Here is a 26,687-nt window from a genome sequence, read left to right as displayed (position 1 = left end):
GATGCTACATTTTCTGAAATGACCACTACAAAATCGACAGAGGAACCCACATTGAGTCTTATCCACACAGTTCTTCCAGCAGTCCTTCTCACAACAAACTACACCAAAATTCCCGAGTATTCGACTTCTTCAACTGAACCTTCCACACCTCGCACAACTGCAGTAAAAACGCCACATGTCGTTCCAACCTCAGAATTACTTCCTGATACTGCCACGGCAACAAGCCGAGATGAGGTCTTTGAAACCAAACTCGCATCAACAATACTTCCAACGCCAACAGTAAAATTGACGACAGAACAAACTCGGATCCCACCAATTTCATTCGCTCCCTATGAAAGAACCTCCATCACTCCAGCTATTGAAACTGATATTTCCAGCAGAAAACCAACAGCCGCTGATGTTTTGGATACTTCCCCATCGGCTGAGGTCACCTTTTCCAAAACAACATTTTCTACTCCCACTGTCGGCACTTTGTCACCGGTAGCATCTTCCGAGCTGCAGACAATTTCTCCCGGAACATCTCCGACCGAAATTCCCTTAATTTCATCATCCACTGAAGAACTTCGGATGACACCATCCCCAACTTCATTGATGAACATCTCTACAACTGAAACCACAATTTCTGCAACATCTTTGTCAACAGAGGAAGTTGCTTCTCCTTCAATGCCTGCTGATGCTACATTTTCTGAAACGACCACTACAAAATCGACAGAGGAACCCACATTGAGTCTTATCCACACAGTTCTTCCAGCAGTCCTTCTCACAACAAACTACACCAAAATTCCCGAGTATTCGACTTCTTCAACTGAACCTTCCACACCTCCCACAACTGCAGTAAAAACGCCACATGTCGTTCCAACCTCAGAATTACTTCCTGATACTGCCACGGCAACAAGCCGAGACGAGATATTTGAAACCAAACTAGCATCAACAATACTTCCAAGGCCAACAGTAAAATTGACGACAGAACAAACTCGGATCCCAACAATTTCATTCGTTCCCGATGAAAGAACCTCCATCACTCCAGCTGTTGAAACTGATATTTCCAGCATAAAACCAACAGCCGCTGATGTTTTGGACACTTCCCCATCGGCTGAGGTCACCTTTTCCGAAACAACATTTTCTACTCCCACAGTTGGCACTTTGTCACCTGAAGCATCTTCCGAGCTGCAGACAATATCTCACGGAACATCTCCGACCGAAATTCCTTTCATTTCATCATCCACTGAAGAACTTAGGATGACACCATCCCCAACTTCAGTGATGAACATCTCTACAACTGAAACCACGATTTCTGCAACATCTTTGTCAACAGAGGAAGTTGCTTCTCCTTCAATGCCTGCTGATGCTACATTTTCTGAAACGACCATTACAAATTCGACAGAGGAACCCACATTGAGTCTTATCCACACAGTTATTCCAGCAGTCCTTCTCACAACAAACTACACCAAAATTCCCGAGTATTCGACTTCTTCAACTGAACCTTCCATACCTCCCACAACTGCAGTAAAAACACCACATGTCGTTCCAACCTCAGAATTACTTCCTGATACTGCCACGGCAACAAGCCGAGATGAGGTGTTTGAAACCAAACTAGCATCAACAATACTTCCAAGGCCAACAGTAAAATTTACGACAGAACAAACTCGGTTCCCACCAATTTCATTCGTTCCCGATGAAAGAACCTCCATCACTCCAGCTGTTGAAACTGATATTTCCAGCAGAAAACCAACAGCCGCTGATGTTTTGGATACTTCCCCATCGGCTGAGGTCACCTTTTCGGAAACAACATTTTCTACTCCCACAGTCGGCACTTTGTCACCGGAAGCATCTTCCGAGCTGCAGACAATTTCTCCCGGAACATCTCCGACCGAAATTCCTTTCATTTCATCAGCCACTGAAGAACATAGGATGACACCATCCCCAACTTCATTGATGAACATCTCTTCAACTGAAACCACAATTTCTGCAACATCTTTGTCAACAGAGGAAGTTACTTCTCCTTCAATGCCTGCTGATGCTACATTTTCTGAAACGACCACTACAAAATCGACAGAGGAACCCACATTGAGTCTTATCCACACAGTTCTTCCAGCAGTCCTTCCCACAACAAACTACACCAAAATTCCCGAGTATTCGACTTCTTCAACTGAACCTTCCACACCTCCCACAACTGCAGTAAAAACGCCACGTGTCGTTCCAACCTCAGAATTACTTCCTGATACTGCCACGGCAACAAGCCGAGACGAGGTCTTTGAAACCAAACTTGCATCAACAATACTTCCAAGGCCAACAGTAAAATTGACGACAGAACAAACTCGGATCCCACCAATTTCATTCGCTCCCGATGAAAGAACCTCCATCACTCCATCTATTGAAACTGATATTTCCAGCAGAAAACCAACAGCCGCTGATGTTTTGGATACATCCCCATCGGCTGAGGTCACCTTTTCCGAAACAACATTTTCTACTCCGACAGTCGGCACTTTGTCACCGGAAGCATCTTCCGAGCTGCAGACAATTTCTCCCGGAACATCTCTGACCGAAATTCCTTTCATTTCATCATCCACTGAAGAACTTAGGATGACACCATCCCCAACTTCAGTGATGAACATCTCTACAACTGAAACCACAATTTCTGCAACATCTTTGTCAACAGAGGAAGTTGCTTCTCCTTCAATGCCTGCTGATGCTACATTTTCTGAAATGACCACTCCAAAATCGACACAGGAACCCACATTGAGTCTTATCCACACAGTTCTTCCAGCAGTTCTTCTCACAACAAATTACACCAAAATTCCCGAGTATTCGCCTTCTTCAACTGAACCTTCCACACATCCCACAATTGCAGCAAAAACACCACATGTTGTTCCAACCTCAGAATTACTTCATGATACTGCCACGGCAACAAGCCGAGATGAGGTCTTTGAAACCAAACTTGCATCAACAATACTTCCGACGCCAACAGTAAAATTGATGACAGAACAAACTTGGATCCCAACAATTTCATTCGTTCCTGATGAAAGAACCTCCATTACTCCAGCTATTGAAACTGATATTTCCAGCAGAAAACCTACAGCCACTGATGTTTTGAATACTTCCCCATCGGCTGAGGTCACCTTTTCAGAAACAACATTTTCTGCTCGCACTGACGACACTTTGTCACCTGAAGTATCTTCCGAGTGGCATTCCATTTCTCACGGAACATCTCCAACCGAAATTCCCTTAATTTCATCATCCACTGAAGAAGTTAGGATGACACCATCCCCAACTTCATTGATGAACGTCTCTACAACTGAAACCATGATTTCTGCAGCATCTTTGTCAACAGAGAAAGTTGCTTTTCCATCAATGCCTGCTGAAGCTACATTTTCTGAAAGGACCACAACAAAAACTACACAGGAACCCACTTTGAGTCCTATCCACACAGTTCTTCCAGCAGTTCTTCTCACAAAAACCACATTTGACCACACCAAAATCCCTGAATATTCGCCTTCTTCAACTGAACCTTCCACACACCCCACAACTGCATTCAAAACTCCACGTGCCTTCCCCACCTCAAAGTTCCTTCCTGATCCAGCCACGGCAACAAGCCGAGAGGAGGTCTTTGAAACCAAACCAGGATCAACAATTATTCCAAGGCCAACTGTAGAATTGACAACAGAACGAACTCGGATCCCACCAATTTCATTCGTTCCTGATGAAAGAACCTCCAGCACTCCAGCTATTGAAACTGATATTTCCAGCAGAAAACCAACAGCCGCTGATGTTTTGGAGAATTCCCCATCGGCTGAGGTCACCTTTTCTGAAACATCATTTTCTGCTCGCACTGACGGCACTTTGTCACCTGAAACATCTTCCGAGCTTCAGACAATTTCTCACGGAACATCTCCGACCGAAATTCCTTTCATTTCATCATCCACTGAAGAACTTAGGATGACACCATCCCCAACCTCAGTGACAAACATCTCAACACCTGAAACCACGATTTCTGCAACATGTTTGTCAACAGAGGAAGTTGCTTCTCCTTCAATGCCTGCTGACGCTACATTTTCTGAAAGGATCACAACAAAAACAACACAAGATCCCACATTGAGTCTTATCCACACAGTTCTTCCAGCAGTTCTTCTCACAACAAACTTCACCAAAATCCCTGAGTATTTGTCTTATTCAGATGAACCTTCCACACATTCCTCAAATGCAGTTAAAACTCCACGTGTCTTCCCCACCTCAAAGTTCCTTCCTGATACTGAAATGGCACCAACTCCAGTGGAGGTCATTGCATCCAGCCTTGTCTCGGCAGTGCTTCCATCCACTTCAGCTGAGGTGTCTCCTGAATTTGGTAAGTGCAGCATTAAGCAGATAGCCCCTGACTTTCTGTGGAAGCTTTCTCTTTGGCCTGTCCCACTTTTCATCTGAAATATTTTTCTTCGCTGGAAAATTCCAATTTGAAGTTATGTTACAACTCTTCACAATGAACTTATTTTGAACTTGTCAATGAACTTAATAACTTTTCTTTGAATGCTTCTCCCCCTTATGTTGTTAATCTAACAGTTGGTCTTGTTTTTCGATTTGACGATGTTGTAGGTTCTACTTCACGTTCACAATCAAGTCACTTCCCACCTGAAGACTTTTTTTCTGCAACTCCACGTTTTTCGATAACAAGCAGGTTCCCATTTTCTTCACTCCCTGTCTCCAACAGAGTTTCATACATAACTTCTTTTGCTGCTTCTTCGGATGATTTTTCTGCTCATTTTTTCACAAGATCACCACACTGACCAAATTTAGTGTTTTCAAAGTCGCTTGATTAACTCTCCAGACATTTTTTTCTTTCCCAAACTCACTCTTCCACAAGCCTCGATTGTGTTTTTTTTTAATTAAAATAAAAACAAGACGATCGTTTAATAACAGCGTAGCTAGGATTGTTTGATACTTTAGCTGAAGAGGATAGTATGACCTAGGTGGGGATACCAGTTAGCAGTTAGAAAATAATGTAGGTATTAAAATATTTTCAATAAATTCCACATTCCTCTGCCACCTTCAGTCGAACGTCAGGCATTGACAGCAGGTTCGTGAAGGACTTGGACAAAAAAACGTGCCCAGTCTGAATGTTGCTATATCCAGGCAATGGCGAAACTGCAAATGGGGAATCTACAAATGTCACGGATGGAACCCCTTACGTAACTTCCTCATTCTGCTTTAAACTTAACATCTCCATATTTTTTTATTACAAACAGCATCATTCATCATTCCAATCACAAATTAATAATATAATATCAATATATCAAAATATAATGTTAAATCATGATTTTATTGAGGAAATGCTGAAACCTCCTACTTACCTTACGATACCCGCTGGGACCGCAAACCGTTCCACGGAAAGTTAGTATATTTCGTTCTAGTAAAATTTGCAACTATGCAAATGGAGAAGATTGTCATGGGGACCGCAAGGCTAACGCCCGCTTTTGCAGGGAAAATGGCCTTAAAATGCATGTTGTTGTTGTTGTTGTTCTAGTAAAATATGCAACTTTAATGGTTACTAAACCCTGTTCTCCTGTCATGTGACCAGATCCTCAGCTCTGATTGGTGGGCGTTTGTGAGGGACATACATACACACATACATACGTAATACCAACACCAGATGGACAGACAAACGCTGTTCCAGACGGCATTGCCCTACATGCTATGCCGTAAAATTATTTTGTTACTTTCACATTTTTATTATCCAGAAGGAATGCAGTGTGTCTGCTTATGTGTGAGACTTCATCATTGGTAAGAGTGGATTCATAGTCATCCATGCTCAGTTCTGTTCTCTTCTCCTCTCTCAGGGTCACGTCCTTCAACCACAATCTCCATGGATGGATCAAAAGACTTTCTTTTTCCAACAAGCCCTGGCTTCCAGGATGAAAGTGTTCATGTTCCCCATGGAATACCTGGAATTCAAAGTGTCCCTGAAGGTGAATACCTGTGCAAACACCGAATTCTATTTTGCAACTCCATGCTAGAATGGTAGTGGGGTCAGGTTCTTTCACTTGGAGAATATTTCATTCATGGAATGGAAGGTTCCTGATAGCAGAAACAATAGATAGGTTTAAAGTAGATTCAGATGGACAACTCTAAGCATTTGGGATGAGTGGCGTACAAGGACATTGTCAGGATTAGTCCATAGCTCGGTAGGGACCGGTGATTGTTCACATGTATTGTGATTGTGATGTCTGTGATAGGGTTTCATCGAAAGGTGAAAAAGTGCTATCCATGTTTGATCATTCGACACCCAACAATTGTCTGCACCCTCCGCCCCCTCCCCTGCCGCTGTTAACAATATTTTTTTGAAATCCCCATACTTAGAAAAAATGGAGTGATATTGTAATCATGTAATCATGCATCCATCTGTCATGCTATTTCCTCCCAAAGGGTTGAGCAGAAATTCACTAAATATGTTTTGATCACCACATGGCAAGAAGCTGCGACAGCAGTATCATTTTTGGCTCCACCCCTTAGGGCGGGGTCAAAATGTCAAATACTAAACTAGAATGGCACTTGGTAGAGCGCATCGTCTCGCTTTGTGAGCTCATTCTGAACTAAAATACCATCGTTTTTTTTGTTGTTTTTTTTGTATACTGCATCGAGGCTCGTGGAAGAGCTAACATTTATTTCACAAACAAATCAACCAGACAAACAAAATATACAAAAAGAGGGAGCGGAAGACAAGATGGGGAGAGAAGGGGAAGCACACAACCACAACATTTGAGAGCAGGGAGAAGCGTGGGAGGTATAAAACACAAGGGGACCGAAATTAGCGGGGGTAGAAAAGATCAAGGTTTTGGATGGGGGAGGATAAGAGATGGTGGTGAACAGCTGTTTTAAAGACCTGGAGGGTGGAGTGGGATTGAAGAGAGTGAGGGAGTTTGTTCCAGAGGCAGGAGAAAAGAGGAATGAAGGAGTGAAGGTGAGCAGAAAGTCTTGATTTTGGCAGTTTAACCATAAGAGGGTTGCAGGCAGATCTTGAGCAACCTGTAGGAATATTTGGGGGACAGAGCCCAGAGAGAGCTGGGGGGGGGGGGGGGCAAGGCCAGAGAGGAGTCGGTAGAAGACGGAAAGACCACCAACCTGCCTGCGGTGAGTGAGTGAAAGGCCCTTGGAGTTAGCTTCATCGCGGGAGATTCCAATGATTCTGAACGCTTTGGTTTCAACAGCGTGAAGACGAGCCAGGTGTGAGGCATGAGCACCAGACCAGAGGGGAGAGCAGTATTCCATAGAGCTGCGGATGAAAGCCTTGTATGTGGTGAGGAGCTCAGGTGTGCCAAGGAAGGACTTCGCACGACGGAGGATGCCCAGTCGGCGACTGGCTTTGGAGGCCAGATTTGAAATGTGGTTTTCCCAGGAAAGATTATGGCAAATAGTGAGACCCAAAAGCTTGAGTGACAGAACTTCTTGGAGAGGATTATTCATAAAGTGGATGGGAGGGTTGTCCAGTCGGTCTTTTCGGAGAGACATCCTAAGAGTGTGAGATTTATCAGGATTAATCGTTCGTTAATCTGAACTGACTGAATCGTTAACTGAATACGCCACAATTATGGCTCACTGTTATTATGGCCCATATACCCATATCATCCAGATACCCAATATACCCCATATACTTGTCCCTGGTGTTGGGCTAGCGGTTAGGGTGCCGGCTTAGGATCCTAGGATCCTGGGTTCGAATCCTGGTCAATCGCTGAATTAACGCCAGGGGGGTTGACTCAGCCTGTCATCCTTCCGAGGTCGGCAAATTGAGTACCAGTTCACTGGTAATTCCCTGCTTGTCGTTAAAGGCGGCAAAAAGGGTTGGCGTCAGGAAGGGCATCCGGCCGTAAAACATTGCTTCAAAAAGGGGACCGAAAAACAACAACAACCACAGTTCCCGAAAAAGGCCAACCTCCGCTTGCGGGGAAAAATGGCCTCTAAAGGTGGTTTTATACCCATATCATCCATGCATCCGATTATGCCACATACATTGCCATTATCCATGGCTTTATTTATTGATTATTAGAATACTAGGATGGACCCGTGGAAATTACACGGAATGCAAAATGTAACTTCAAGCCCTCAAAACCCCCCCGCACCCTCATCACAAATCCCAAGTCCTCAACCTCCACCTCCCAAAACGAAATCCTCACCTTCCACCTCTCAACCCGAAATGTGTCAATCCTATCCCCACTGCAAGACTTCAAACAAACTCCCTCCCCACTCATCACGATTTCCTGTCCAGCTCAATATCCCATGAGATATGTGAAAAAGATAAGCAACCATGAGCAGGTCATGGCCCGTCATGGTTGCCTATCCAACTGAACAAATCCCGCGAGATATCCGGAAAGTATATGCGTGGCGATAAACGACCCAAAACCAATTATCTTCTTGTTTCGTACATAATCATCGATAAAAGTAAATAATGACTTCAGACAAATTTCTAATGACATGGGTTTTATCCCTGTTTGCGAGATTGCCACATAGTTATTTGGGCGGTGCAGGCTCAACAGGAATCATGATGGAAATGCAGGAATCATGGTGCATAAGTTATCAGAACGCTGTCTCGATCATTGAGGCCGATCTTCACAAGGCCTGTGATGCCTATTGGCGAGGTTGAAGCTTGTATACTAAGTCAAGGCTTGCATTAGAGCTAACACAAAGAACATATAATAAAGGGAGCGGGAGACCAGAAGGGAGAGAGAGAGAGTGAAGCACAACAATAGCAGAAAACAGGGACATCGAGAGATCTGTCGAAGGGAGAGGGCCGGGGCAGGGTACACGGGATAAAGAAGATGGACACTACAGGGCATTTCACGGAAGAAAACAGGGAATTTGATGGAGGTGGGTTTGGGGTGTTTTAACGGGGGTAGAAAAGATCAACGTTTTGGATGGGGTTTAAAAACAGATGTTTTAAAGACCTGGAGGGAGGAGTGGGATTGAAGAGAGTGTGGGAGTTTGTTCCAGAAGCGGGAAAAAAGAGGAATGAAATATATAAAAAGAGGAATGAAAGGGTGAAGGTGAGCAGAGAGTCTTGATTATGGCAGTTTCACCAAAGAGGGTTGCTGGCAGATTTTCTGCGACCTGAAGGAATATTTGGGGGACAGAGCCCAGAGAGAGCTGGGGGAGCAAGGCCGGAGAGGAGTCGGTAGAAGACAGAAAGACCACCTACCTGCCTGAGGTGAGTAAGTGAAAGGCCCTTGGAGTTAGCTTCATCGCGGGAGATTCCAATGATTCTGAACGCTTTGGTTCGCAAGCCCTCTCCCTCCCACACTTCTCCCTGCTCTCAAATGTTGTGGTTGTGTGCTTCTCCTTCTCTCCCCATCTTGTCTTCCGCTCCCTCTTTTTGTATATTTTGTTTGTCTGGTTGATTTGTTTGTGAAAAAAATGTTAGCTCTTTCACGAGCCTCGATTCAGTATACAAAAAAAAGAAAAATAAATAAATTTAAAAAATTGGATTTACCCTTCATAAAGCGAAGTCGTTGGTTCAGAGTAATTACTTCCCTCGCACTCCTCCCCCCCCCCCCCCCCTTCCCCAGCTTCAGTGTACCATGGGCAGGAAGAAGGGTATGACAACTGAAGATGAGATGGGATAAAATTGTGCATGAGAGAGAGAGAGCAGTTGTCTTTGGAAGAAGGTAATGTCACAGACAATAGAAATGGGAGACTGGTCTAGAAGTTTGATGTCTGCTTGAAGACCAGAAGAAGATTGGAGTAGAAGAACAGCACACATTTGGAGGGAAGTTAGTCATATCCAAATGTCATAACTCTACGGAGTTAAAGGCTGCCAGTCATCCATGGTTGGTCAGATTACAAAACAAAGTCTTCTGCATATGTATATTCTAACACATTGTCCTTGTGCAAAGTTTCAACAAAATCGGGCCATGCCGATTCGAGAAAATTTTAAGTTACAAAATCGCCGCTAGTCGGCCATCTTGGATCTGATTTCGAAACAAAATGACGTGCATATGTACTCCATCATTCGTTATCTGTGTGCCAAGTATGAACAATATCGGTCCATCCATGTCCGAGATATGGCTGTGACGGACGAGACCCGGATAGACGGACGAGACCCGGATAATAATAATAATAATTCATTTATTTTGTATAGCGCTTTTCCAGAAGCCCAAAGGCGCTTTGACAGAGTGGCAAACATAATGCATAACAATACATGAAAACAACAATTGCAAAAAGACAAGAATCAATAGGGAAATATTTAAAGCAAAAGGAGGGAGAAGGAGAAGAGATAGTCAGGGGTTAAATGCTGTGGGTTGAATGTTGAATGCAGTGTTGAACAGGTGGGTCTTTAGTGATGTTTTGAATGTGGTGAGTGAGGAGGAGTCTCTGATGGTGTGAGGTAGTGAGTTCCAGAGGGTGGGAGCAGCGATGGAGAAGGCCCTGTCCCCCCAGGATCTGAATTTGGTCCGGATGGAGGGGGTCAGGAGGTTGGTACCAGCAGAGCGGAGGTTGCGGGTGGGAGTGTGTCTGGAGAGGAGGTCAGCCAGGTAGGATGGGGCCAGGTTATGGAGGGCTTTGTATGTCAAGAGGAGGATTTTGTACTGGATTCTCTGGGGGATGGGGAGCCAGTGAAGCTTGTAAAGGACGGGGGTGATGTGGTCACGGGTCCGGGAATGGGTGAGTAGACGGGCAGCGGAGTTCTGAATGTATTGGAGTTTATTGGTGATTTTTGAGGGTGAACCATAGAGGAGGCTATTGCAGTAGTCCAGACGGGAGGTGATGAAGGCGTGGATGAGGGTTTCTGCAGCCGTGGAGGAGAGGGATGAGCGGAGACAGGCAATGTTTTTCAGGTGAAAGAAGGCTGACTTTGTGATCTGTTTAGTGTATTTGTCGAAGGAAAGGGTTTGGTCAAAGATGACGCCAAGATTCCGGATGTGAGGGGAGGTGGATACTGGGATACCGTCGATGTTGAGGGCAAAGTTATGGGTGGATTTTGTGAGCGTTTTTGGGCCAATGATGATTATTTCAGATTTATCACAGTTAAGCTTGAGGAAGTTGATTTGAAGCCAGGATTTTATTTCAGTGATGCAGTTTGTCAGGATAGAGTGGGTGTCGGTGGAGACGGACTTGGTGGAGATGAAAAGCTGGATGTCATCGGCGAAGCAGTGGAATTGGAGACCATAACGGCGGATTAAGTGACCGAGCGGGGACAGGTAAAGGATGAAGAGGAGGGGGCCAAGACCTGAACCTTGGGGGACACCTTGGGGGAGGGGAGCAGTGGGGGATTTGCAGTTATTGATGGAGATGAACTGGCATCTGTCAGAGAGGTATGATTTAATCCAAGAGAGGGCAGTGCCGGTAACGTTAAAGGTGGATTCAAGTCGGGTGAGGAGGATAGTGTGATCGATGGTGTCAAAGGCAGCGCTGAGGTCGAGGAGGACGAGAATGTTGAGGTTGCCAGCGTCAGAGGAGAGGAGAAGGTCATTGGTGATTTTGAGGAGAGCAGTTTCAGTACTGTGGTTGGACCGGAATCCGGATTGGAATGTTTCATACAGGTTATTGGCAGAGAGATGATGTTTGAGTTGAGTGGCTACAGCGCGTTCCAAAACTTTTGACAGAAAGGGTAGGTTGGAGATGGGTCTGAAGTTGTTTAGGGTGTCAGGGTTTAGACCAGGTTTTTTTAGAATGGGGGTAACAGCAGCAATTTTGAGGGAAGGTGGGACGATGCCTGTAGACAGGGAGGAGTTTATTGTTGCAATGATAAGTGGAGAGAGAGCAGGGAGGGAGGCTTTGACAAAGCTGGAGGGGATGGGGTCAAGAGTGCAGGTGGCAGTTTTCATTCCTATGAGGAGTTCAGAGAGGTCAGTAGGGGAGATTGGGGAGAACCGAGACAGGGGATGGCAGGACAAGGGGGGGCAGGTGGTTGGAGGGGGAGCGGGTGCGGCGGTGGTCAAGCTGTTGTAGATGTTGTCAATTTTGCGTTGGAAGAAAGAGAGGAAGGAGATGCAGTTGTCTACTGTGAATGACTGGGTGGTGGTGTTCAGGGGGCGGAAGAGTTTGTTTATTGTCGAGAAGAGTGCTTTTGGGTTTCCGGAGCCAGAGTGGATAATTTGAGAGTAGTAGGCAGAGCGGGCGCGGGAGAGGGCATCTTTGTAGTGTTGTAGGTGGTCCTTGTAGGCTTGGGAGTGAACTGTGAGACCCGTTTTATTGCGGAGTCTTTCAAGTTGGCGAGCACGAGTTTTCATCAGGTGGAGTTCAGGGGTAAACCAGGGAGCAGAATGGGTGAAAGAAACTGTTTTGGTTTTTACAGGCGCAAGCTGGTCAAGGCAGGAGGAGAGAGTGTGGTTGTAGTAGTCAGTGAGGTCGGAAGGGGTGTGGAGGTCAATGAAGGGAGAAGTGGACATTTTTTCAGAGAGGGTGGATGAGAATGAGGTAGGTGAAAGAGCGTTTAGCTTACGGAAGTTGATTGTGCGATAATGCCTTGGTGTTGGGGCGGGGATGTTGATGGTCAGAGTGATGGCTAAGTGGTCAGAGAGGGTGAGGTCAGAGCCATAGAGATGGTGCAAATTTAATCCAGTGGAGCAGACAAGGTCCAAAATGTGACCACGGATATGGGTAGGAAAGTCGACATGTTGAGTGAGGTTAAAGCAGGTGAGTAAATCAGTGAAGTCAGTGGTTATTGTGGAGTCAGTGGAGTCCATGTGGATATTGAAATCACCAAGGAGGAGGATTGAGGGGGAGAGGGAACATAGCTGGGTCAGAAAGTAGGAGAAGTCAGACAGGAATGATGGGTGTGGTTTGGGAGGGCGGTAGACGACAGCCATGACTGACTGCGTGCGACCAGAGAGTTTTAAAGCCAGGTGTTCAAATGATGGAGCAGATGAGATGGAGATGAGGTTGGTCTTGATGTCTTGACGGTGGATAACGGCAATTCCACCACCTCGGCCCTCCGAGCGTGGTTTATTGACGTAGGAATATCCATTGGGTGTGGTGAGGTTGAGTGTGTAGTAGTCCAGAGGTTGTTGCCAGGTTTCGGTGAGACAGAGAAAGTCCAGTTTGTTATCCAGGATGTATTCGTTCAGGATGAGGCATTTGTTGTTGAGGGACCGGGTGTTGAACAGGGTGAGCTTGATGTTGTTTTGAACAGCAGGGATGAATTCAGGTGATTTAGCCAGGGTTCGTAGGCAGGAGGTGCGATCGTGTGCGTTGCTGTGACCAGGTGCGCTGGGACGAAGAGTGAGAGTGCGCTGAGCCGACCAGAGGACGGGGATGGAGTGACCTGATTGCAAATAAACAAACTTACGACCGGAGCCACGGTGAATGTACCTGGGTCGTCGGAGGAGTCCATTTGATTTAATGGCAGAGATGCATGATGGGGTGGAGCGGGTACCGAGCAGAAGAAGCCCTGCGGCGGAGTACCTCAGAGCCATGCCAGGCAGGAGCGAAGGGACGAGTATGAGGCCAAGGTCGAGGTCGAGGAGGCAAAGCGGCAAACGCAGCGGCAAATGACTGCAGCCGCTAATCAAGACCACAGCGGCAAACAGCCACCGCCGCAAACAACGGGAGCGGGTCTGAGGAAACAGTGGAGGAGCCGGGCAGGCGAAGCCAGGAGCAGAGCCGGGACCGAGCAGAGGGCAGACCCAACGGTCAAAAATCCGCCACGACCACCAGAAAAGCAAACTATGTACAATGGCCCAGTCGGAGAAGCGGCGAACAAGTAACGCCAGCGTCCTCTCCAGACCGGACCGGAAGCGGAAGCCGGACGAGACCCGATGAGACCTGATCCATAAGCCCCCGTTTAAGACTAAGTCCAACAGGGGCTAATATCCGTCTGTACCCCTTCCCAAATAACACACTCTGGTCTGGTGATGTTCTTGGACCTGCCCTGCAATTCTCCTCTACACTCCCACCCAGACCACGTCACGATGCGTCCCCAGCATTTATGAAACCCGAACCCTACGGGGTGGTTATGTACGGAATGTACCAATTAACCAAAATGCATAAATTATGTTAAGGAATTTACAGTAAGAATAAGTGAACTTACCGAAATTGTGGGGTGATTATTATTATCACACACACTAAAATATGCCATTTGGTGTCTGTGTGATGAATTTTTGACCCCAATACATTCTGTCATTAATTATCCAATCTAAACCAAACTTTACAGGATGACGAAGGGTTACACAATGAAGGTTGTAGCGCATTCATCCCCCCCCCCCCCTCCTCCTGCCCAAGGGGTTTTTCTCCCCCCCGAGTGGGTTTTCCCCGCCATTGCCGTCAATGGGGTTGCATGTTGAGGTGTATATCAATGTTAAATGTTAAATTGTAAAGATGGCTGAACTTTACCGCTGTGTTCAAATATTTTTCATTTTTGCATATACATAAACATAATTATACATAATTACATATACATATACTGTACATGATGAAGAATGTTTACTTATAGAACTGTGCGAAGATCTAAGGTACTCTACATACCCCACAAATGTTTAATAAACTCGCTCCTGCAGTTTGAAACGAAACTGAAAGGGAGGAAGCTCGGGTTGTGCTCATTTACCAAGCAGCTAGCTAGCGCTTGCCAAGCCAGTCGTTCCATAACGGTTTTGAATGGAGTGCTTGCTCGAATGCTTAAACCACTTGGCGATCTCTCCACAAGAAACTTGGTAAATGAACACACACCCAATGTTCTTGAGACCCGACCATAGATCGACTGTAATCTATATACCCCAAAGAGGAATGACCCTCCCTGCCACTCCCGTCGTGTGCGGGTGTACTGGTGTACCGAAATACCTCGCTTACAACGACGACAAGATGGTGGAGTCACATTCAGATTCACTGTTGAATCGGAGGGAATCCGGACTGCACGTAATGACGTAAGACGTGACGTCATGTGCGAGTTTGAACCAATGAGAGCCGCCACATTCACGGGTCGGGTCTCGTTTGAAAAAAAAAAAGTCATTCGCGGGCGGACAGCGCTTTGTGATCTAACGTGTGTGTGTGTGTGTGTGTGTGTGTGTGTGTGTGTGTGTGTGTGTGTGTTTGTGTGTGTGTTTGTGTGTGTGTGTGTGTGTGTGTTTTTTTTGTGTGTTCGTACACACACACACACACACACACACACACACACACACACACACACACACACACAATGCAGCACCAGCAGGGTGGTTTAAACATGCATTATGTACCTTTGCATTCCACTGGATCCTTTATGGGTTCAATGAATTTACGTGTTTAATTATCTTGTCTTGCAATCATTTATTTGGTGACTTTATCAATTATGTTGACTGTTTAAAATTGTACTGCGTGGACGTCATAATGTGTGTTTATTCTACCTTTAGCGGGTTCGCAAATGTGCTGCAACTCATTGTTATAGCGAGTTTGTTCTCTCTTGCTCCCCAGGTGTGAGTAAATGCTCACCGAGCTTCTGTTTCAATGGTGGAACTTGTGTGAACAACGCTCGTGGTTTTATCTGCATTTGCCTCCCGAGCTACAGTGGAAGGCAATGCGAAGAAGGTGAAGTTTTCTTTTTACTTTCATCTAAGTTCTAAAATCATGGAGGAGCTCCAGTGTAAATCACATACACGTAAAGGGAATTACGAGAGGATCTCCATGAATTACAAGGACTCTTGTGGACAATGGCCGGTCACATATAAAAGGTAGAGCCTGCAGGCCACAAGGGTTCGAACCTGGGTGCCCTGAATCATGAGCCAGGTGTTCACATCGGAACACGGACAGGACATCTTGTGTCTTTCTGTGTTGACGTTGTAACCTGGCCGTGAACACAGCAACCTGGCCATGTTAAATGCAGTAACCTGGGAATTAATACAACTGTGGCCTTTGAGAAAAAATAATGTCGAGTGCAGAGCCAAGCCCATTCACGTAATAATGCTGAACACTTTTTCATAACTCTCCTTTGATGTGTTTTAGTGTGTCACTGATTTTGGTTTGATTGCTGCGTTCCACTGTGTCATTGATTGCTGTGTTCCACTGTGTCATTGATTGCTGTGTTCCACTGTGTCATTGATTGCTGTGTTCCACTGTGTCATTGATTGCTGTGTTCCACTGTGTCATTGATTGCTGTGTTCCACTGTGTCATTGATTGCTGTGTTCCACTGTGTCATTGATTGCTGTGTTCCACTGTGTCATTGATTGCTGTGTTCCACTGTGTCATTGATTGCTGTGTTCCACTGTGTCATTGATTGCTGAATTCCACTGTGTCATTGTTTGCTGCGTTCCACTGTGTCATTGATTGCTGTGTTCCACTGTGTCATTGATTGCTGTGTTCCACTGTGTCATTGATTGCTGTGTTCCACTGTGTCATTGATTGCTGTGTTCCACTGTGTCATTGTTTGCTGGATTCCACTGTGTCATTGTTTGCTGCGTTCCACTGTGTCATTGATTGCTGCGTTCCACTGTGTCATTGATTGCTGCGTTCCACTGTGTCATTGATTGCTGCGTTCCACTGTGTCATTGATTGCTGCGTTCCACTGTGTCATTGATTGCTGTGTTCCACTGTGTCATTGTTTGCTGAATTCCACTGTGTCATTGTTTGCTGCGTTCCACTGTGTCATTGATTGCTGCGTTCCACTGTGTCATTGATTGCTGTGTTCCACTGTGTCATTGATTGCTGCGTTCCACTGTGTCATTGATTGCTGCGTTCCACTGTGTCATTGATTGCTGTGTTCCACTGTGTCATTGATTGCTGCGTTCCACTGTGTCATTGATTGCTGCGTTCCACTGTGTCATTGATTGCTGCGTTCCACTGTGTCATTGATTGCTGTGTTCCACTGTGTCATTGATTGCTGCGTTCCACTGTGTCATTGATTGCTGCGTTCCACTGTGTCATTGATTGCTGCGTTCCACTGTGTCATTGATTGCTGTGTTCCACTGTGTCATTGTTTGCTGAATTCCACTGTGTCATTGTTTGCTGCGTTCCACTGTGTCATTGATTGCTGCGTTCCACTGTGTCATTGATTGCTGTGTTCCACTGTGTCATTGTTTGCTGAATTCCACTGTGTCATTGTTTGCTGCGTTCCACTGTGTCATTGATTGCTGCGTTCCACTGTGTCATTGATTGCTGTGTTCCACTGTGTCATTGATTGCTGCGTTCCACTGTGTCATTGTTTGCTGCGTTCCACTGTGTCATTGATTGCTGCGTTCCACTGTGTCATTGATTGCTGCGTTCCACTGTGTCATTGATTGCTGCGTTCCACTGTGTCATTGATTGCTGCGTTCCACTGTGTCATTGATTGCTGTGTTCCACTGTGTCATTGTTTGCTGAGTTCCACTGTGTCATTGTTTGCTGCGTTCCACTGTGTCATTGATTGCTGCGTTCCACTGTGTCATTGATTGCTGCGTTCCACTGTGTCATTGATTGCTGCGTTCCACTGTGTCATTGATTGCTGCGTTCCACTGTGTCATTGTTTGCTGTGTTCCACTGTGTCATTGTTTGCTGAATTCCACTGTGTCATTGTTTGCTGCGTTCCACTGTGTCATTGATTGCTGCGTTCCACTGTGTCATTGATTGCTGTGTTCCACTGTGTCATTGATTGCTGTGTTCCACTGTGTCATTGATTGCTGTGTTCCACTGTGTCATTGTTTGCTGGATTCCACTGTGTCATTGTTTGCTGCGTTCCACTGTGTCATTGATTGCTGCGTTCCACTGTGTCATTGATTGCTGCGTTCCACTGTGTCATTGATTGCTGCGTTCCACTGTGTCATTGATTGCTGTGTTCCACTGTGTCATTGATTGCTGTGTTCCACTGTGTCATTGTTTGCTGCGTTCCACTGTGTCATTGATTGCTGCGTTCCACTGTGTCATTGATTGCTGCGTTCCACTGTGTCATTGATTGCTGTGTTCCACTGTGTCATTGATTGCTGTGTTCCACTGTGTCATTGACTGCAGTGTTCCACTGTGTCATTGATTGCTGTGTTCCACTGTGTCATTGATTGCTGTGTTCCACTGTGTCATTGATTGCTGTGTTCCACTGTGTCATTGATTGCTGTGTTCCACTGTGTCATTGATTGCTGTGTTCCACTGTGTCATTGATTGCTGTGTTCCACTGTGTCATTGATTGCTGTGTTCCACTGTGTCATTGATTGCTGTGTTCCACTGTCATTGATTGCTGTGTTCCACTGTGTCATTGATTGCTGTGTTCCACTGTGTCATTGATTGCTCTGTTCCACTGTGTCATTGATTGCTGTGTTCCACTGTGTCATTGATTGCTGTGTTCCACTGTGTCATTGATTGCTGTGTTCCACTGTGTCATTGTTTGCTGCGTTCCACTGTGTCATTGTTTGCTGGGTTCCACTGTGTCATTGATTGCTGTGTTCCACTGTGCCATTGTTTGAACATTAAACTGTGTCATTGTTTGCTGGATTCCACTGTGTCATTGTTTGCTGCGTTCCACTGTGTCATTGTTTGCTGGGTTCTACTGTGTCATTGATTGCTGCTTTCCACTATGTCATTGTTTGCTGTGTTCCACTGTGTCATTGATTGCTGTGTTCCACTGTGTCATTGATTGCTGCGTTCCACTGTGTCATTGATTGCTGCGTTCCACTGTGTCATTGTTTGCTGCGATCCATGGTGTCATAGTTTGCTGCGTTCCACTGTGTCATTGTTTGCTGGGTTCCACTGTGTCATTGTTTGCTGCGTTCCACTGTGTCATTGTTTGCTGCGTTCCACTGTGTCATTGTTTGCTGCGTTCCACTGTGTCATTGTTTGCTGCGTTCCACTGTGTCATTGTTTGCTGCATTCCACTGTGTCATTGTTTGCTGCGTTCCACTGTGTCATTATTTGCTGCGTTCCACTGTGTAGTTGTTTGCTGGGTTCCACTGTGTCATTGTTTGCTGCGTTCCACTGTGTCATTGTTTGAACATTATACTGTGTCATTGTTTTCTGCCTTCCACTTTGTCATTGTTTGCTGCGTTCCACTGTGTCATTGTTTGCTGCGTTCCACTGTGTCATTGTTTGCTGCATTCCACTGTGTCATTGTTTGCTGCGTTCCACTGTGTCATTGTTTGCTGTGTTCCACTGTGTCATTGTTTGCTGCGTTCCACTGTGTCATTGTTTGAACATTATACTGTGTCATTGTTTGCTGTGTTCCACTGTGTCATTGTTTGCTGCGTTCCACTGTCATTGTTTGCTGCGATCCATTGTGGCATTGTTTGCTGCATTCCATTGTGTCATTGTTTGCTGTGTTCCACTGTGTCATTGTTTGCTGCATTCCACTGTGTCATTGTTTGAACATTATACTGTGTCATTGTTTGCTGCGTTCCACTGTGTCATTGTTTGCTGCGTTCCACTGTGTCATTGTTTGCTGCGTTCCACTGTGTCATTGTTTGCTGCGTTCCACTGTGTCATTGTTTGCTGTGATCCATTGTGTCATTGTTTGCTGCGTTCCACTGTGTCATTGTTTGCTGCGTTCCACTGTGTCATTGTTTGCTGCGTTCCACTGTCATTGTTTGCTGCGTTCCATTGTGTTATTGTTTGCTGCGTTCCACTGTGTCATTGTTTGCTGCGTTCCACTGTCATTGTTTGCTGCGTTCCATTGTGTCATTGATTGCTGCGTTCCACTGTGGCATTGTTTGCTGCGTTCCACTGTGGCATTGTTTGCTGCGTTCCACTGTGGCATTGTTTGCTGCGTTCCATTGTGTCATTGTTTGCTGCGTTCCACTGTTTCATTGTTTGCTGCGTTCCACTGTCAATGTTTGCTGCGTTCCATTGTGTTATTGTTTGCTGCGTTCCACTGTGTCATTGTTTGCTGCGTTCCACTGTGGCATTGTTTGCTGCTTTCCACTGTGTCATTGTTTGCTGCGATCCATTGTGTCATTGTTTGAACATTATACTGTCATTGTTTGCTGCGTTCCACTGTGTCATTGTTTGCTGCGATCCATTGTGTCATTGTTTGCTGTGTTCCACTGTGTCATTGTTTGCTGTGTTCCACTGTGTCATTGTTTGATGAGTTCCACTGTGTCATTGTTTGGTGCGTTCCACTGCGTCATTGTTTGCTGGGTTCCACTGTGTCATTGTTTGCTGTGTTCCACTGTGTCATTGTTTGCTACGTTATTTATACTGTGTCATCGTTTGCTGCATTCCACTGTGTCATTGTTTGCTGCATTCCATTGTGTCATTGTTTGCTGCGTTCCACTGTGTCATTGTTTGCTGTGTTCCACTGTGTCATTGTTTGCTGCGTTCCATTGAGTCATTGTTTGAACATTATACTGTGTCATAGTTTGCTGTGTTCCACTGCGTCATTGTTTGCTGGGTTCCACTGTGTCATTGTTTGCTGTGTTCCACTGTGTCATTGTTTGCTACGTTATTTATACTGTGTCATCGTTTGCTGCGTTCCACTGTGTCATTGTTTGCTGCGTTCCATTGTGTCATTGTTTGCTGCGTTCCATTGTGTCATTGTTTGCTGCGTTCCACTGTGTCATTGTTTGCTGCGTTCCACTGTGTCATTGTTTGCTGCGATCCATTGTGTCATTGTTTGCTGCATTCCACTGTGTCATAGTTTGCTGTGTTCCACTGTGTCATTGTTTGCTGTGTTCCACTGTCATTGTGTTTTTTTTGGTTTTTTAAAAATGTTTACTGAATCGAGGCTCGTGAAAGAGCTAACATTTACTTCACAAACAAATCAACCAGACAAACAAAATATATAAAAAGAGGGAGTGGAAGACAAGATGGGGAGAGAAGGGGAAGCACACAAACACAACATTTGAGAGCAGGGAGATGTGTGGGAGGGAGAGGGCTTGGGGGGAGGAGGCGTGGGAAGGGGGGGGCGGGGGGGGGAGAAGTATAAAACACAAGGACACCAAGGACTTCCAGGACAGAAGTTGGTATATCAAAAAAGTGGATTTGGGGTGAAATTAGCGGGGGTAGAAAAGATCAAGGTTTTGGATGGGGGAAGATAAGAGATGGTGGTGAACAGCTGTTTTAAAGACCTGGAGGGTGGAGTGGGATTGAAGAGAGCGAGGGAGTTTGTTCCAGAGGCGGGCGAAAAGAGGAATGAAGGAGTGAAGGTGAGCAGAGAGTCTTGATTTTGGCAGTTTAACCATAAGAGGGTTGCAGGCAGATCTTATGCGACTTGTAGGAATATTTGCGGGCAGAGCCCAGAGAGAGCTGGGGGGGGCAAGGCCAGAGAGGATTCGGTAGAAGACAGAAAGACCACCAACCTGCCTGCGGTGAGTGAGTGAAAGGCCCTTGGAGTTGGCTTCATCGTGGGAGATTCCAATGATTCTGAAATGATTTGTTTGTTGCGTTCCACTGTGTCATTGTTTGCTGCGTTCCACTGTGTCATTGTTTGCTGCGATCCATTGTGTCATTGTTTGCTGCGTTCCACTGTGTCATTGTTTGCTGGGATCCATTGTGTCATTGTTTGCTGCGTTCAACTGCGTCATTGTTTGCTGTGTTCCACTGTGTCATTGTTTGCTGTGTTCCACTGTGTCATTGTTTGCTGTGTTCCACTGTGTCATTGTTTGCTGCATTATACTGTGTCATTGTTTGCTGTGTTCCACTGTGTCATTGTTTGCTGCGTTATACTGTGTCATTGTTTGCTGTGTTCCACTGTGTCATTGTTTGCTGCGTTATACTGTGTCATTGTTTGCTGTGTTCCACTGTGTCATTGTTTGCTGCGTTCCACTGTCATTGTTTGCTGCGTTATACTGTGTCATTGTTTGCTGTGTTCCACTGTGTCATTGTTTGCTGCGTTATACTGTGTCATTGTTTGCTGTGTTCCACTGTCATTGTTTGCTGCGTTATACTGTGTCATTGTTTGCTGTGTTCCACTGTGTCATTGTTTGCTGTGTTCCACTGTGTCATTGTTTGCTGCGTTATACTGTGTCATTGTTTGCTGCGTTATACTGTGTCATTGTTTGCTGTGTTCCACTGTGTCATTGTTTGCTGCGTTATACTGTGTCATTGTTTGCTGTGTTCCACTGTGTCATTGTTTGCTGTGTTCCACTGTGTCATTGTTTGCTGTGTTCCACTGTGTTATTGTTTGCTGTGTTCCACTGTGTTATTACTTGATGAGTTCCACTGAGGCATTGTTTGCTGCGTTATACTGTGTTATTGTTTTCTGTGTTGCACCATGTGTTATTACTTGATGAGTTATACTGTCATTGTTTGATTGACAAATGGCAGCCCACGTTATTCCGTCATTCCCAGACCTTTGCTTTGCTACAACAATATTTTGTTTATGTTTTTGTTTGTTCCTTTTAGACACTGTCATGTGCCAGTCAGGTTGGCACAAGTTCCGAGGGCAGTGTTACCGTCATGTGAGGAGCTGGCGCACATGGCACGAAGCGGAGAGGCACTGCGTTTCATGTGGTGCACATCTCACCAGTGTACTTTACGAAGGAGAACAGATCTTTTTGAACAGTAGGTCTATTTGCATGTAGTGGTTATGTTGCTAAGGAGTATTACCAGATTGGAATTGTGAAATAAAATGGTATGTTGCAGAATTATGCAAAGATTCAATGATTAATAATAAGTTTGACAACTTCACTGTCATGTAATGTTCGTTGTCAGTCATACCAAAGACTTTAAAATGGTACTTGCTGCATCCTTCCTTGTGAAGGTATAGCACGGACAAACTCCATTGGTTGGCATCCATGGGGAGGAGGAAATTCCTCTTGAGGAAATGCCCCACTGACTATGGTGAGAAAGGCAGCGCCATTGTTATGACGTCACTGGTACCCAGGGTATCCCGGGAAGTGACGTTAGTGACGACACTTCCCCCAAGCTCAGTGGTTTTGTTAAGTGTTTGTCTCATCAGTATGTGTGTGTGTGTGTGTGTGTGTGTGTGTGTGTGTGTGTGTGTGTGTTTGTGTGTGTGTGTGCTCTATTATGAGCCTTAGCCCATTTATATATAAAATATAAAAATAAAAAAAGATAATAATAATCCAATCCAATTTTATTCTGATGAGAACTCATATATTCTGGATGATCAGCAGCTTTTTTATTATTATCCCTAATGGAAGTGAACTTCTCCAAAAGATTGTTACTGGGCTCTATAGAAGCAAAGTACATTTGCCAATCCATTTAAATCACTGTGAAAATATTTTATATATATATACTGTCATATATATATTGTCGCGATCCCGGCTGTGAAATGGTTCCCAGCACGGAATACGGACGTTAATGTCCGGGCTTCAAGTAGTCCACGGAGTGGACAGAGAGAACTCAATAAACACAATTGTGTTTTAATCGGCCTTCTAGGGGTAAGGCACGATGCTTTATTGGCTCGATCACAAAAACCATAAATGGTAACAGAATGGAATACACTGCACAAAGCCTGCAGGAACTGTCGGCCCCAGAAGCTCCAAACAGGACGCAGGTAAGATCACTCGCGGCTCCAATCGACGATCTCCGGGACTCGGAGGGTAACAGGATGGAATTCACCGCACAAGGCCGGCAGGAACGGTCGGCCAGCAGCTCCAACACGAAGCAGGCAATCACTCGCGGTTCCAATCTACGAGATCCGGGAATCACTCGTTCTCTTCCGGAGTTACTCGCTCGTAAAATACCGAACTGTAATCGACCAGCCCAACTCGGCTGTCGTGAGGATTCAAGGAAAGCCCTTTTGAGATTTCCCACTCGGAGCCTTTCGAGTCGCGTCCGTTAGATAAGATGGCGACCGCGCTCTCTCTGACCCTCCACCAATCGCGTGAGGCTCAAAGGAGGTCACGTCACGTGGTGGGCGGGGCACCAAATCTGGGTGAGAACAGGTGGTTTCACCGGTGGTTTCTCACAGTCCTCCCCCCCTAAGTAAAAACCCCGTCGAATCGACGGCGTTTTTAAAACCAGTATTTGTAGTAGGTGCAAATCACATGGCAAGATGATGGCGGTAATCGCTAACAGGCAATTAACGCAATTAACAATTATTAACACTTATTAACAACAATAACGCAACAACGCAACAATACAACGCAACGCAATAGCGCAACAATAACGCAATTATTAACGCACAGGCAATTAACAGGCATTAACAGGTTAACAATGAACCAGTTTTGGTTTTTTTTTTTTCACACACAAATTTTAACACCATACACCACATTAATATCTACCCTACAAGAGTTACACTTCACACAAAGCACAATAGAGAGGCAAGGGGGCCAAACTCAAGTTGGGGGAAGCGTTTACAGGAAGGAAACGGGCCGAGACCTAGAGCGGCGGGTACTCCTCCGGTGTCGAGAACAACAGTCATATGCGTAATGACCCCTTTCACCGCACTGGTAACATCGATCGTTCGGGTCGAAAGGCCTGCGGACCAAAGGGCGTCTGAAACGAGGCCGCCGCGACATGCCATTCGACATCTCGACGCACACACGCGATCCGCAAATTAACCTTCCATCAAGGGCTCTGACCGAATCTTCAGCATCTCGTGGCTCTTCAAACTCAACAACTGCAAATCCAGGTGGGTTTCGAGCAACCCATACGTTGCGGAGTGGTCCGTAATGTTCGAAGACCCTCCCTAGCTCGGCTTTCGCTGCTCCATTGCCCAGGTTTCCCACATATACCTTAGCATTAGCGTTCCTGCTGAATCGCGACATGGCGGGAGCGGTCCCTGAGGAGCACGGCACCTGAGGGTGGCTTGACGGGAGGCTCGGGTGGACTTCAGCTGACGCAACGTCACCGTCGGGAACTGGAGTCGAGGCGCTAGGCTCCTCGGGCCAGAGTGAAGATATGTCTGACTCCGCCACTCTCTCCGCCTGTTTACTCTGGGATCTAGTGACCCCCCCACAGGTCAGAGTCAATGACTCCTCCCTGGCCATGGCATCATTGCCAATCAGCAAGGAGACCCCGGGTATCGGGTAGTAGGGTACCACCACACAGGTCACTGGACCCTTAAAAATGTCACTCCGGACCTCGAGGAGGGCAAGGGGATACCGGCCAAGAACCCGGTCAATGCCCCGAAGGAGGGTATACTCGCCGGTATAACGCATCTGAGAGGCCGGAACTACCCCCGCCCGGAGAACACACCGTGTCGCCCCAGTATCCCGAAGGTATTGGGCCTCAAACTTCAGCCTCGAATCAGGGCCACCCACTAAGGCTGTCCCTGAATAATCCTGGTACAGTGGATGAATGGAATTAGCCTCGGTGGCAGTGACCTCGGTCACCGATGCCACCGTCGTGTGCGAGGGCCCGGCGGATGAGCTCCACTGATCTCCCTCCGACTTAACAGGAGGGTTGCCTCGGTAGGCCGGACTAGCGGGATTAGAGAAGCAGCGGTTTTCACCGTGCCCCACGCGTTTGCAGAAATCGCACCAGGGCCCTGCCCTGGTCTGCGGCTCGCGACCGCCACCAGTGGAGGGCATCGGAGAACCCCTCCCCTCGATCCAGCCGCCGGGCAGACGGGGGGCGGTCTTGATCGCAGACTCCTCCGTCTTACGACGCGATTGCGTGACTTGCAGCATTTTGCACGCCAAAACATGTTTATCAATAAGGTTGACGCAGTCTGCCAAGGAAACAGTGTCTTTGTCGACAAGAAACAATGCTAAGTCAGGCGGAAGCTGTTGATCGATACGGTAACGCACCAGGAGTTCCGCAACCGCTTGAGGTAACTCAACCTTGCTCCCCTTGAACCATCTCTGCAGCTGTTCCAACAAGGCCCGCGAATGTTCCTCATAGGTTTGACTGGACTCACGAGTCCAGCTGAAAAAATTTCTCCTATAAATACACGCGGACACCACATAGGCGTTCAAAATCTCGGCCTTCAATGCCCTGTATTTGTTTGCGTCCTCGGTTGCCATCCTCGCATATACCTCCCTCGCCTTCTCAGATAGATGGCTCACAAGATGGCCGACCCACAAGCTCTCATCAATGCCACCGGCAGCCAACAACTTCTCCACCATCTCCAGATACGCTTCTGGCTTCGTGTCTCCCGTCCAGTCCGGCAAACGAACATGAACAGTTTCCGGGACTCTTGCAGCAGACCCCTCTGCCCGCGGTCGTTCAGTCAACATTCGCAACTCATGCTCTCTGACGCGTTCAGCTTCTGCTGCTGCCTCTGCTGCTGCCGCACGCTCTCTCTCTCTCTCACGCTCTCTCTCTGCTGCCGCATGCTCTCTCTCTGCTGCTGCACGCTCTCCCTCTGCTGCTGTCTCTGCTGCCGCATGCGCTCTCTCTGCTGCTGCAGCACGCTCTGCCTCTGCTGCTGCCGCACGCTCTCTCTCTCTCTCACGCTCTCTCTCTGCTGCCGCACGCTCTGCCTCTGCCCTGTAATTCTCCCTGTTATACATGTCAAGTTGTTGAACCGGAGTCAGCCCGGTCCAGAAGGGCGAACGCATGCATTTAGTCATGATGGAATCGCTTCCTAACATCTCGGGTTGAGTGACCGGGTCAAGGCTGCTTGCGTCGCTCACATCGCCACCCACGTGACTGTCAACATGATCAGGTTGAACTCTCACTTCTCTGGTCGACATAGCTTGGCTACGAGTTATCATAAGACAAGGCACAAAACACAACGCTCAAACACAACGCTCTGTTGGGGAAATACGACACGAACTACACAATATCACCCGCACATCAAATTGCCAATGAGAAAAATACCACGTACAAATACTCACGTTTTTTTTTTTTTTGTCGGTTGTTTGGAGGGATCCGAGGCTCACTTATTCTGCAGTGAAGCACCACCCAAGACAGCGTCCTACGGCGAGAAAGTTCCTCCAAGACGGCGTCCGCTGGTGAGAAGATGCAGAGAAGATGCAGATGCCGAATTCCC

At 46.4% G+C, this 26,687-nt stretch overlaps 1 protein-coding gene across 1 annotated transcript in view; it reads left to right on the top strand.

Annotated features, from left to right (window-relative positions):
* Nucleotides 1-434: 434 nt before the first annotated feature.
* Nucleotides 435-26,687, top strand: part of LOC137420589 (uncharacterized) — a 67,051-nt gene continuing 40,798 nt past the window's right edge. The window contains exons 1-5 of the mRNA XM_068105779.2: nt 435-4,342; nt 4,588-4,665; nt 5,829-5,957; nt 15,364-15,477; nt 22,184-22,342. Of these exons, the coding sequence (XP_067961880.2) occupies nt 568-4,342; nt 4,588-4,665; nt 5,829-5,957; nt 15,364-15,477; nt 22,184-22,342 (4,255 nt within the window). The 5' untranslated portion in view covers nt 435-567. The remainder of the gene's footprint in view (nt 4,343-4,587; nt 4,666-5,828; nt 5,958-15,363; nt 15,478-22,183; nt 22,343-26,687) is intronic.

This window comes from Myxine glutinosa, chromosome 2 (assembly GCF_964187855.1).
Source record: "Myxine glutinosa chromosome 2, kmMyxGlut1.1, whole genome shotgun sequence".
Classification (NCBI taxonomy): domain Eukaryota; kingdom Metazoa; phylum Chordata; class Myxini; order Myxiniformes; family Myxinidae; genus Myxine; species Myxine glutinosa.
The sequence above is the reverse complement of the archived record's forward strand: the minus strand, read 5'-3'. Positions and strand labels throughout refer to the sequence as shown.